Source organism: Notechis scutatus, chromosome 1 (assembly GCF_049901735.1).
Source record: "Notechis scutatus isolate UNSWTSFEM ecotype Mainland chromosome 1, rNotScu1.2, whole genome shotgun sequence".
NCBI lineage: Eukaryota > Metazoa > Chordata > Lepidosauria > Squamata > Elapidae > Notechis > Notechis scutatus.
In genome coordinates, this window is record NC_142009.1 from 161,623,536 (window position 1) to 161,636,667 (window position 13,132).

The window sequence follows — 13,132 nt, forward strand, 5'->3', positions numbered from 1 at the left end:
GGGTAGTGCATCCGTCCTTGCTCTACCTGACCTCTCAGCGACTTTCGATAGCATCAAACAGGGTATCCTTCTGAAGTGGCTTCAGGGGTTGGGAGTTGGGGACTTTATGCTATCTTGGTTCATTTCCTTCCTCTGTGGCTCTCTCAGTTGGTGTTAATAGGAGGTAAGATATCCAGTCCTCACCCACTGCTTTGCAGGGTCCTGCAGGGATTGATTCTCTCTCTGCTCCTATTCAATGTATACTTAAAGCTGTTGGGTGAGATCATCTGTCACCATGGATTGAGATACTACCCATATGCTAATGATACTCAGCTGTATAGTTCAGCCCATTGTGAGTTAAGTGATACCGTGACCTCCCTCTCGCAGTGCCTAGAGACTGTTAGAGGTTGGGTGGGGAGTGATGGGTTGAAACTGAACCCTGGCAAGACTGAGTGGCTCTGGGTTTGGGGTTCTTTGGTCCATGGACAATTGCCCTCTTTAATCTTGGTTGGGGTGGCACTGCCCCAAATAGACCCAGTGCATAAACTGGGAGTTCTTCTGGACTCGTGAATTCTGTTTGAAGAGCAGGTGACAGTTTTGTGTTTAAGTGATCGTCCACTAGGACCATCTCACAGTTACTGTTTTTAAGCCAGATTTCGCCTAATGTGTACTTGTACCTTTGGTTTTTCCTGCCTAGGTGTAAACTCTTGCTTTTCTCCACATTAAATTTCATGTTGTTGGATAGGGCCGATTGTTCAAGTCCGTCAAGATCTTTTTGGCTCTTGAGCTTGTCTTCTGGGGTGTTGGCTGTTCCCGTTAGCTTAGTATCATCTGCAAATTTGATGAGTACCCCTTCTATTCCCTGATCTAAGTTATTAATGAAGATATTGAAGAGTACTCAGCCGAAGACTTAGGTGCAATTCAAAGTACCAGTTGTTACCTGTAAAGCCGTACATGGCAGTTGGCCTGGTTACTTGTGGGACTGCCTATCTCCCCAGTATCTGTCAGAAGTATGCCTTTTTTTGTAGCAGCACTTGCCCTCTGGAATGGTCCCCCCCCCCCCTGCCCCGCGAGATCTGGATACCCACCGTCCCCCTCCTACCAGTGTTTCCAAGGGCCTTAAAAAACTGGCTCTTCAGTCATTTGGTGAGAGTGAGTGAAGCCCCCTTGGATTACGTGGGTTGGTTTCTTTTTCCTTCCCCCTGGTATTCATAATCCTTGCCATCATTTATTATTTTATTTTGATCTCTCTCTCTTTTTAAATATTTTTACTTGTGAGCTGCCCAGAGTCTTTGGGAGTTGGATGGCATACACAGTTTAATAGTAATATTAATAGCAACAATAACAGCTATCTTTTCCTGTCTTCTAGGTCTAAATTAAAGACTGTGGCAAAACTGTATTCCCCTTTGTTATCTCCAACTGAACGTTGTATCGGTGAAGAAATTAAAAACAACAAGGAACTCAATATTTCTGGTAGAGATCTCACACTGGCAGTTTCAGAAGTAGATCTTCTGCCAGAATGCCTGTCTGTCAAGCTACAGTTGGAGAAAGTAGAGAGTCAGAGGTAAGATTTCTCTCTTTACAAACATTGACAAGTGCTAAGAATGGGAATATGAATGGGTAGAAAGAACAGAAAAAAATATAAAACGATGGGATTCAATATTCATTCATTTAGTTCTAGTTCTGATATTCTAGTTGCTTAGAGTTGGGATGCAGCAGATCATATCAATCAATACATAACATTACAAGAGGAATAAGAGAATAATAATATGGAAGGAAGAAAGAAAGTTGAGAAAGATGATAAAATTGAAAATGTATATTAGAAAAGTATGAAAAGGGTTCGTACAAATAGCCTGTGCTGGCTGTGTGGGATATTAGGTGGATTAAATGGAAACAGGTTATATATGCAGAATAGAAAGTGAAATAATTAAAATGTACCAGAGCATTATCTCAATACATCAGGTATTGTCACCAGCACCCCAGTCTAGGGGGTATGACCTAAAGAGAAACAAATCACAGTCTCAGTTACCTAGACTTGAGGGCTGTAATACATATGTTGAACTTCTCTTTGATCAGCAGCCATATATTTGTCATGATAGGGTATTGCCAGCCAGAAGACTGCGTATTTTTCAGGTTTTTAAAATAGTAGGTTCAGCCCATGGTGAAATGCTGAAAAGTATTTTATTGAATAAATGTTAAGAGTTACAGTTACAGAGAAAGCGAAAGAAAGGTATACCAATCTGCATCTTTTCAGATTATCAGATTCCCAACAAATGGTAATATATGTACACCTAAAAACTGACATCTTGTTGCACAGCACCTCCTAGAACACAGGGTCTACAGTGTGGTTCAAACTGTCTGAGGCCTTACCAACACTCCCACACTTGGAGATTTATAAATCACAAGATTATCAAGAATCTTGTGACAACCAGGAAACTGAATTTTAATCCCACCTTAAACATGAAAGCTTGCTGGATAGCTTTGGGCAGCCAGTCTCTCAGATCAATGCACAGGGTTCTTGTGTGGGGAAAATAGGAGGAAGAACATTGTCTATGTTTTGTTTTATGTTATTTGTAAAAAAATAGGACAAAGGTAGGATTTAAAAAATCTAGAAAAAACGTAGAAATATAGAATCATAAGGCTGGAAGGAACGTTGGAGGTCCTCCAGTTCAATACCCTGCCCAAGGAAGGAGATTTTATACCATCATGGATTAATAGATATCTAATATTTTCTTCAACGTCTCAAGCAATAGAGTACCCACAACTCTGGGAGGCAAGCTGTTCCACTGATTCATTGTTCCTGCTGCCAAAAAATGTCTTAGTTCCAGGTTGGATCTCTTCAAACCCACCACCAAATTTATGAAATGCCTTATAGCCCATTTTTCAGTGGTAAAGGTGTAATACAGTTTGATTCCACAGGCATAGATATTTCTCCTACGCAGTGGGTTAAACATAATGCTCAGACTTAACATACTATATATATGTTCTGCCCTCTGTCCTGTCTAGATTTGGAAAGAAGTCTGTTCTATAGATTCCTTAGAGGAGCAGGCTTGTTGAATATTTCTGTCATTATGCTCTTTCAAAATATATGTTTTCAAAGTCCTAATTAAGTTCCATTTGAATTCACTCTTTCTATTTTCCTCAAGATTTTATCCTTTAAACTTAATTTTTGGTGACATCGACTCTTCTGGGCAAATCTCTGAAATCTCCAAATATTACTTGTGTGTATATCAGTTTTTTGAGATAGTTCAGACAGGAAATCAAAATCACAAGTACCAATACTTCTTTTGTCGTTAGGTTAGAGTAATTGAATCTTGCAAGTCTGAAAGCGGGTTCCCTCCTCCCCAGCCTTCACTTTTCAGAGAACAAGGAGAGTTCTTTGTAGATAAACCACTATTTAAATGCAAACCTCTGTTTGCTGCATTTATTCCTGGGTTGTCTCACATAGTCACACTGTGCGCACTCTGACAGTGTGCTGCTTGCCTATTTAGATTTCAGCAAGGCATTCAACAAAGTAGACCACAACCTACTTCTTAGTAAGCTAGAAAAAAGTGGAATAGATAGCACCACCACTAGATGGACTCCCAACTGGCTGACAAACCGTACTCAATGAGTAGTCCTTAATGGGTCTAAGTCTACATGGAGGGAAGTAAGCAGTGGGGTGCTACAAGGTTCCGTCTTATGCTCAGTACTCTTCAATATCTTCATTAACGACTTAGATGAGGGAATAGAAGGGGAACTTACCAAATTTGCAGATGATACTAAGCTGGCAGGAATAGCTAACACCCAAGAAGATAAGCTCAAGATCCAGATGGATCTTGACAGACTAGAACACTGGGCCGTATCTAACAAAATGAAATTCAATGTAGGGAGAAGTAAAGTCCTACACTTAGGCAAGAAAAACCAAAAGTACACATATAGACTGGGTGAAACCAGGCTCAATAGCAGTAACTGTGAGAGGGATCTTGGAGTCTTAGTGGACAACCAGCTAAATATGAGCCAGCAATGTGCAGCAGCAGCCAAAAAAAGCGAATGTAACCCTAAATTATATTAACAGAGGGATACAATCCAGATCAAGGGAGGTATAATACCACTCTATAAAGCCTTAGTAAGACCACACCTAGAGTACTGCATCCAGTTTTATTCACCACATTATAAAAAAGATGTTGAGACTCTAGAAAAAGTACAGAGAAGAGCAACCAGGATGATTAGGGGACTGGAGGCTAAAACATACAATGAACGGTTGCAGGAACTGGGCTTGGCTAGTCTAGTAAAGAGAAGGACCAGAGGAGACATGATAGCGGTCTTCCAATATTTGAGGAGCTGCCATAGGGAGGAAGGGGTCAAGCTATTTTCCAAAGCACCTGTAGGCCAGACAAGGAATAATGGAAACTGAACAAGGAGAGATTTAACCTGGAAATGAGGAGAAACTTTCTGACAGTGAGAACAATCAACCAATGGAACAGCTTGCCCTGGGAAGTTGTGGGAGTACCATCACTTGAGACTTTCAAGAAAAGATTGGACTGCCATTTTTCAGAAATGGTGTTGGGTCTCCTGCTTGTGCAGGGGATTGGACTAGATGACCTACAAGGTCCCTTCCAACTCTGATTACCTGTTATCTGTTATTAGTTTGGAAGCTAATCAGCACTGAGTGCTTTAATATGTTTTTCCATTTCTAATTTCAACTTGCCACACCATGAAGCTAGCTGAATCACGTGATTCAGAGCAGCCTTCTGAGAATGGAACATTGGTTACTTTGGTTTTAGTTTCTGTGTTCAGGGAGTAAACTAAACCATATCCTTGTTTGTGTGATTCAGTTTTTTAGGTTTGCTGTATCCTTTCATACCAATTTCCTTTCTCTGTCTCTTTTTTATTCCTGGCCATTGAATGTGAGGTTGTAGGATGCTAAACTTTAAATACCTATATTTTAAAATGTCATGTGATCTTTACCTTTTTAGTATGATGATGATGATGGTCTAAATTCATTATTAATCTTTTTGAACCTCTGTTGAACTGTCATGGGAAGTAATCAATTTTTTGTTTGTGTTTCATTTTCTTTTGTCTAGATTTGATGAACAACTGCAGCATTTATTAGTTAACGATTCTGAGATATTCCAGGACACCTTGCCTCTGCCTCTTTATCTTCCTGAATCTCTAGTATCTATGCCCCAGATTATTCAGCCATTCACCAGAATTCCAAAATCAAGAAGTCCAGATTTAGAGGTAACCTATAAATTAAAATATAATGGTGATGGGCTGCAATTTTAGACCCTCTATTCACTTCCCTTGGCCACCCTATTTTTGAGAACTGGTGCAAGTCAGTTACAGGAAGGACCCAGAAACAATAACATTAATTTCTGCCCAATCTGATTGTTAGGTATCCTCAGAAAACTATAAATCTGGCACTTTTATTGAAATGGAGCTGCTATGATTAGGCCTTGTATTGTGACTGCATCAAAACCATCAGCTTTGAGTCGGATATGATCTGCAAGAACAATCTCAAAGCTCAGTGAAGCCACTGTATTTAATCCATAGTGCTGTTCTTGTCCACTAATACTCAATGGTTAGGAAAGATGTGGGACTATAACTCAGGCAGAATCAGCATAATATAAAATCATATAAAATCGGCGTGATCCAAACATATTTCTATATTCTAGAAATAGAATTGTCATTTTTTTATGATAGTCAACACATCCACAGGTAGAATAAAATGTCAAGATAGCAATGGAATCATAATAATTGTATGAGATGGTGTTTCACACACATAAAAAAGGGCTTTAATAATGCTGCCACAATAACTGTTTTAATCTTTTTGACCTCACCATTCATAGTGATATGTAATCTATTTAATAAATATTAATATAACATAATATTAATAGCATTTGAATAGATAGAATGACTGTGGCCAAAGAAAGCAAATACCAATAGTAATAGGCACCTTGAGTACATTCCCAAAACAATTGGAACATCATTTGAACACTATTGACATCGACAAAATCACTATCAGGCAATTGCAAAAGGCAGCTTTACTTGGAACAGCTTACATCCTGTGGTAGTACCTTTAACATCGTCAAGCATTCCCTTCTACCTATCCCAGGTCCTTGGGAATGACTCTAGGTGAAAATGCCAAATCCACTCTTAACATCTGGTTAATTGTGCAACCAATTATAATAACAGCGTTCTGCAAGAATAGCTTTAATATTATTAAATGACAATCTCTTATCTATTCCAAGTTCTTGGGAAGGACTTGCCAAATTCAGTCTAAATATCTGGCTGATTATGTAACCAACCATAATTATAGAACAAACTGCTGATTTAGGATTCCTGCTTCCTCAGTTCCATGTTTTCTGTGCTGATCAACAACATCTGAAAATAGCTTTTTCTTACATACATTTGAATGCAAAAAGTGCTCAGCATGTTTGGGAATATTAGGATTAACTGAGTTGATCCAACATACATTACCCAGGTTTCTACAACCATTATATCCTATTCAAGTCTCTAGGTATTTGCCACTTTTCATTACTGCTTATCTACTTTGATTTTGAGAATGTTTTATGCTTCTCTCTATTCAGGTTGGGACAGAAAGGAGAGACATGGATACTTCTTTATTTGGCAGACTGGCATTGCTGAAACAACTGATTAAAGTTAATAAAGAAGAAGAAACAGCTTGTGAATTCCACACATCTGCATTGCTAGACATGGCAGATGCTTGATCAGCATTTCCTTAAACTAGTAGAACAAGAGAGCTGATGATGTATGACATCAGACATGAATAACGAGTTTCCTTGAAAAAAGCCATGATAGATGGATGTGTCTGATAATTCTTGCATAGATAATGCTTCCTTGATGAAGTCAAATGCATCTTTTGGTCTTGCTCTTTGATTTGGTTAGTTTGCTATATATGTGTATACCTGGAACTCTGCTGTGAAAAGTGGAGCATTCTTTGCATGATGCCTTTTATGGGAAATTTATTTTACAGAGCTTATATTAAACAACTTCTAATGATTATTTTTTACATAGTCATTGTTTCCATGTAAGAATTTACAGTATCCTGTAAATTGTATGTTGCAACCTTATGGACATGTAATGTATGCTGTGTAGGCAAAGACTTGAATTTTAAGATAAATTAATATAAAGAAGTTCATGGACAGAGCATTTCCTGTTTCTTTACTTCTTTCCCTAGGAAGAGTTTTCTAGATAATGTGGAATATGGCCGAAGAGGAGGCTACATTCTTTTATAGATTTCTTTATTAGGATTTGTCAGTATGAATTTTATGAATATTGGAATGAATTTGTGGCCTTAGTGTATATTTTACATTTGTATTGAGATTTCCACAGTTGAAAAGATATTGGAATTTCAGATGGAGTTACTTTCAGTCATGAAAGAGACTTGAAGCCTAGTGGATCCAAGAACATTTGGCATCTTGGTTTTTTTCTGCTGTAGAATATTAGCAACCTCTGTTCCTTGAGACCCTGGATTTTTTTTTTATCATAAATGTTCTATGCTTTGTCTTCTGAGATCTATAAAAATCCTAACTCAACTCATTCTTTTGGAATAATTTTATGAAGTGACTTCAGACTTTGTGGTCCTTGACTTACGACCACAATTGAGCCCAAAGTTTTTGTTGCTAAGTGAGACAGTTGCTAAGTGAATTTTGACCCAACTTATGACCTTTCTTGCCACAATTGTTAAGTGAATCACTGCAGTTATTAAGTTAGTAACACAGTTGTAAACTAAATCTAGCTTCCCCATTAAATTTTGCTTGTCAGAAGATTGCAAAAGGTAATCAAATGATCCTGGGACACTATAACAGTATAAAGTATCCAAATTTTGATCACATGACCATGGGAATGTGCCAATGGGTCAAGTGAAAAATGGTTATAAATCACTTTTTTCAGTGACATTGTAACTTTTAACAGTCACTAAATGAACTATTAAAATATTATTATGTATTAAAAATATTAGAACATATTTTTAATGTGTAGGCAATGTCTTTATCCAGAAAATATTATCAATCTGATGGAAACATTCTTAAATACACAGATTGTAAAGTGGACAGTAGCTTATTAAGACTAACAAACTTGGTAACTTTATTTCTCTTTTAAAACAATTAGCTAAGTGTAATGTTTTGAAAAGGATTGTGTTTTGAATGTTTTGAATTTGAAGTTGAAGTTGAAGATTTGAATGTTTTGAAAAGGAAAAATATTGTGACCAGCTATTATTCTCCAGGTTTTGCATTTTTTTGATATACTGGATAGGGTGTATATTTTTATAATTTGCAGCTGATTATTATTTTTCCATTGTTTTTACTGAAATATGATTAATACACAATATCAGGTAATTAACAATATAGACATTACAAAAGACAACTACCGTGTAGATGGATACTGCACATATATACGTTTGCCATATATGTAAGCTACACTATACTATAATCTATTGCTATGAAGATAATAAAGTCCATCCAAATTTGGTGAAATTGTAGATCTACTGTTGATGTCTCATTATTTTAACTTTATCTATAATAAATTTTAAGTGTTTCAATCATGTTTAATGTATATCAGCTACAAACTTTAAGACCAAACAAAATTACACAAAGTTTGCAGCTGATGATGTGCATTAAATATGATTGAAACACTCTTAAATTTAATCACAAGTTTGATTGGTCCATTCTCCTAAGAGAAGTTATGTGGAAATGTTTTTAGGCAAAGCGAAAGACTTCAATTACATATATGGTTGGTTGGTTGTCATATTGGTGGAAAAGAGCCTTACTTAACACTCCCAATTTGGGAATTGGAGTACGAGCTACAAATTGCCTGAGATTGCACCAGGATAATTTTTGTGGAATGGACATTCTTTGTTAATTGTGATATGCCTTCTTTACAGCTTATACCATGATCTCGATCCCCTTTCCACCCAGTTAGCAGAAAACTAGTTAAAGAGCCCATAAGTGAAACACAAGTGCCTTTAGGGCTGCAGATTTTGCAGTAGAGTATTAAGACCAGTGGCTGGTTTCTGGGAGATTCCATTTAAAACTGAGCATCTATGTCTTGGATTCAGACTGAGTGTAATACTATGGTTCAGTCAATAAAGAAAGATGAACTCTGTGATTTGATGGCAACTTCTGGTGAATCCCATTTTTAAAAGTTCCATTATATATACATAGTCCTCAACTTAAAACCATTTGTTTAACAATTATTTGGAGTTACAATGGGACTACAAAAATTTACTTATGAATATTTTTCACACTTAATGATCATTGAAGCACCCCCAGGGTCATGTGATAAAAATTCAGATACTTGGTAACAGGCACGTATTTATGATGACTGCTGTGTCTAGGGTCTTGTGGTCCCCTTTTGTTATTTTCTGACAAAGTCAATGGGGAAATCAATTAGTAACAATGTTATAATAACAGGGTTTGCTTAATTGTGGCCAAAAAGGTTGTAAAACAGGACAAATCTCACTTGACTGTCTTGCTGAGCAAGATAAATTTTGGGCTCAGTTGTGGTTGCAACTTGAGGACTACCTGTATTCTTTAAAGGAAAGTAGGAATGAAGCAGATAAAATAGATACAAACGTGTATGATGTCTCAAACTGATTTGCGCATATGTTCAGTCAATATGGCCACCTACAAGAAGTCCTCAACCACAACTGAGCCCAAAATTTCTGTTGTTAAGTGAGACATTTGTTAAGTGAACTTTGACCCATTTTATGACCTTGCTTACTTCCGTTATTAAGTGTTTCACTGCAGTTGATAAGTTACCCGGTTGTGAAGTGAATCTGGCTTCCTCCTTGACTTTGCTTGTCCGAAGGTCGCAAAAGGGGATCCCATGACCTTGGGACACAGCAATAGTGATAAAGATGAATCAGTAGCCAAGCCCTTGAATTCTGATCACATGATTATAGGGATGCTGGAAAGGTCATAGTTGTGAAAAACGGTCATAATTCACTTTTTTCAGTTCTGTTGTAACTTTGAATGGTCACTGAACAAACTGTCGTAAGCTGAGGACTACTTGTATTTGTTTTATTCTAAGCAGCTTACAACACACGAGAAAAAAACTATACATCTATAGCTGCTATCAAACAAGTCAGTATGCTATCTTACAAAGGACTATTTGTTATATTCTAAAACAGTGGTCACCAACCGGTGGGCCGCGGCCCACTGGTGGGCCATGAGAAAATTTTGGTGGGCTGCAGAGAAATGTCTCCCCAAAGCATCCCCCCCCAGAGCCCGCCCACTTGCTGGCTCCCACCCTTCGGCCGAGCGCAAACCTGCAAAAAGCAGCGCAGCCCTCAATGGGCATGAGGAGGTAATGGTGCTGTTGCAGCAAGAGGGGGCTGGCAGCACAGGCGGGCTGAAGCGGCAATGGAGATGGCCGGAAGGTGCAGGGACGCCGCGCTACTTGTATTTGCGCGGCACTCCCGCACCTTCCAGTTTGCCTCTCCTGGCCTGGGTTCTTCCTCGATGGCTGAGGGCTTTAGGGACGGCCCAGGGCAGGAAAAGTACTGGTTGGTGGTGGGAGGGGGCAGAGTGGGCAAATCTGCACTCACCATCCAGTTCTGAGGTCCAGAATGGGGCGTTGGCATCAGTTTCCTCGTCCCTCTTGTCGCTCTGCTCTGCTTGGCCCCCCCCACGGCCCCAGGGGGAAAGCACAGGAAAAGCGAGCACAAACATAGCTCTTGCTGGGGCGAAAGAGCTGAGATTGAGGAAGGCACAGGCAAGAGAAGACAGAAATGGCTGCCTTTGAAAAGCGTCGCTTTCTGTTGCCTGTGCCTTCCGATCTCTGCTCTTTCGCCCCAGTGAGAGCTTGCTTTCGTTTCGGGGGGGTGCGGGGTTGGGGCAGCAGAGACGTCAGGGCTGCTCTTCCCTCTCAGCAAGCCAGGCCTGGAGGAACGTGAAAAATTGAGAGCGAGCCCCCAGCGCGCTCTCCTCTGTCCTTAAGTAAGACTGACTGGGGGGAAGGGTAGGAGGGAAGGAGAAGCCCAGCTGGCTTTCCTTTGGCATGGGGGGGGGGGGGGGAATAGATCAAATGCCCAGACCAAAAGAGCGCTGAGGAAGACGAGCTCCTAATAACCAGCCTGTTTGTGCAGGCGAGAGCTCCAGCTTTTCTGAACTCCCCCCCCCCTTCAGCCTCCACACAGGAAGGGATCCTTCTCTGCTTGGAAGCAACAGGAGAAACCTGGAGCTTAGCCTTGGGGAGTCCTCTTCTTATGTGGAGGCTGAAGGGGGGGGGGGTGTTGCCTGGTTATTAGGAGCCCGTCGGCAATTCCAGTCCGGCCCTTCTTCCCTCCCCCAACTCCAGGCAGCCACACCTAGCAAAGGAGGGAGAGGTTTCCTCTGAGTTGGGGGAGATATGAGAGGGCTCTGATTTTCTTCCATTTGAGCAGGAGCCGGTTCCTCCCCTTCCAGATCTTCCCAGCCTCCAGGCACCATGTGGCTTCTTAAATCCTCCCTCTTCTCCCCGCAAAGGATAAGAGAGGCTCCCCCTTTCCCTTCACTCTGCCCCACAGTTATGATTAAGCATTTACGATTTTGTTATAATTAAATAAGCATTTGTATGTGTGTGTGTGTGTGTGTGTATAAAAAATAAAAATCATTTTTAATTCATATTTAATATAAAAAATAAAATTGTTGTATTATATTATCTTTTTTTAAAAAAATTCATATTAGTGGTCCTTGGGATTTAAAATTATGAGTTTGGTGGTCCCCAAGGTCAAAAAGGTTGGCAACCCCTGCTCTACAACATGCAAATTGAAGCAGGACAGTTTTCTGTCACAGAATGGTGCTTGAAATACAGCGCGCTCACAGAATGATGCTCTGCTCTGATGAAATATATTTCAGCAAAACAAGCTGAAACACATTTCCCAGTTAAAAAAAAAGCTTGTCAGCTCATTTGAGTAGAAATCACTGATGCAGTAAGCGTGTTCCACTGAAACTTTTTTCTCTCTTTTTGGGCACATTATTTCAGGAAAAACCTAGTGTCTGTTTCCGAGATATTGAGACCAGCCAAAATTTTGGATGGAATCACCAATGTTGTTACACATGATCAACTAGCAGATAGGAGTTGGTTAGCAGCTATTTTTGAAAAGGCAATTCAGCCCAGGAAGAAAAGATTCAAAATGTTTAGACTCTGCTTTAAATTCACTTATAAATGAGAACTAGAAATTCCTATTGCAGTTAGTGTAATTTTTGCATTTGGATTGCACCCTGTTGTGAGGGGCCTAATAAGGCCCCTCTAAGTATAGGTAGTCCTCATCTTACAACCATTTGCTTAAAGACCATTTGAAATTACAACACTTGAAAAAAGTGACTTACAATCACTTCTCAACCACTGCAGCATCCCCAGAGTGACATGATCAACATTTAGATGCTTGGCAATTGGCATATATTTATGAGGGTTGGCATATATTTATGGGGGAGTGTGTCACACGATTGCCATTTGCTACTTTCCCAGCCAGTTTCCAAGAAGCAAAGTCAACGGAGTAAATTGCATTTGCTTAATGACCATGTGATTCACTTAAGCGCTTAACAACCATGACAGAAAAGGTCATAAACTTACACAACTCACCAACCATTTTGCGTAACAATGGAAATTCTGGTCCCAATTGTGGTCATAAGTCAAGGACCACATGTCCTGATGTAAGTCTTTTCAGTTCAACTTTATGGAAAGATATGGGTACTCTTAATCAACAAATGACAGAAATCAATGTGATGTATGGTGAACATCTGCCTCATTACCATCAACATACAGAATTCTCACTAGATGTCAAAAATGATTTTCTTTAAATGGAAAAAGCTGTCAGTTTCATCAGTAGAAAATAACATTCAGAATGCAGAATTTGATCCATCTGACATTACAGTTCAAGATTCACTTAAGGGTTTTCGTAAGTAAGTTTGCACAAACACTGCAGCAGCTGGCTCATGATCCTTGGCTTACTGGTGCTGAATTGGACACCTCAGCAAGTAGCAATAATCACCAACTTAGAGGTGAGTGAGCCAAACTTCTTTATTTAGTAATAGCACAAGTTTGTTAGATAACACTACAAGCAAACTGTTTCAATCGTTAACTGCCCCCCCCCCCCCAAATCTGTCACAGGCATAATCCAAGAACACGTCTGGTTTGATCACGAATGCGGTGAAGCTGTAAATCA

At 39.5% G+C, this 13,132-nt stretch overlaps 1 protein-coding gene across 1 annotated transcript in view; it reads left to right on the forward strand.

Annotated features, from left to right (window-relative positions):
* Positions 1 to 7,132, forward strand: part of MCM3AP (minichromosome maintenance complex component 3 associated protein) — a 49,776-nt gene extending 42,644 nt beyond the window's left edge. The window contains exons 27-29 of the mRNA XM_026679029.2: positions 1,349 to 1,543; positions 5,046 to 5,202; positions 6,552 to 7,132. Coding sequence (XP_026534814.2) covers positions 1,349 to 1,543; positions 5,046 to 5,202; positions 6,552 to 6,692 — 493 coding nt within the window. The 3' untranslated portion in view covers positions 6,693 to 7,132. The remainder of the gene's footprint in view (positions 1 to 1,348; positions 1,544 to 5,045; positions 5,203 to 6,551) is intronic.
* The last annotated feature ends 6,000 nt before the right edge of the window (positions 7,133 to 13,132 follow it).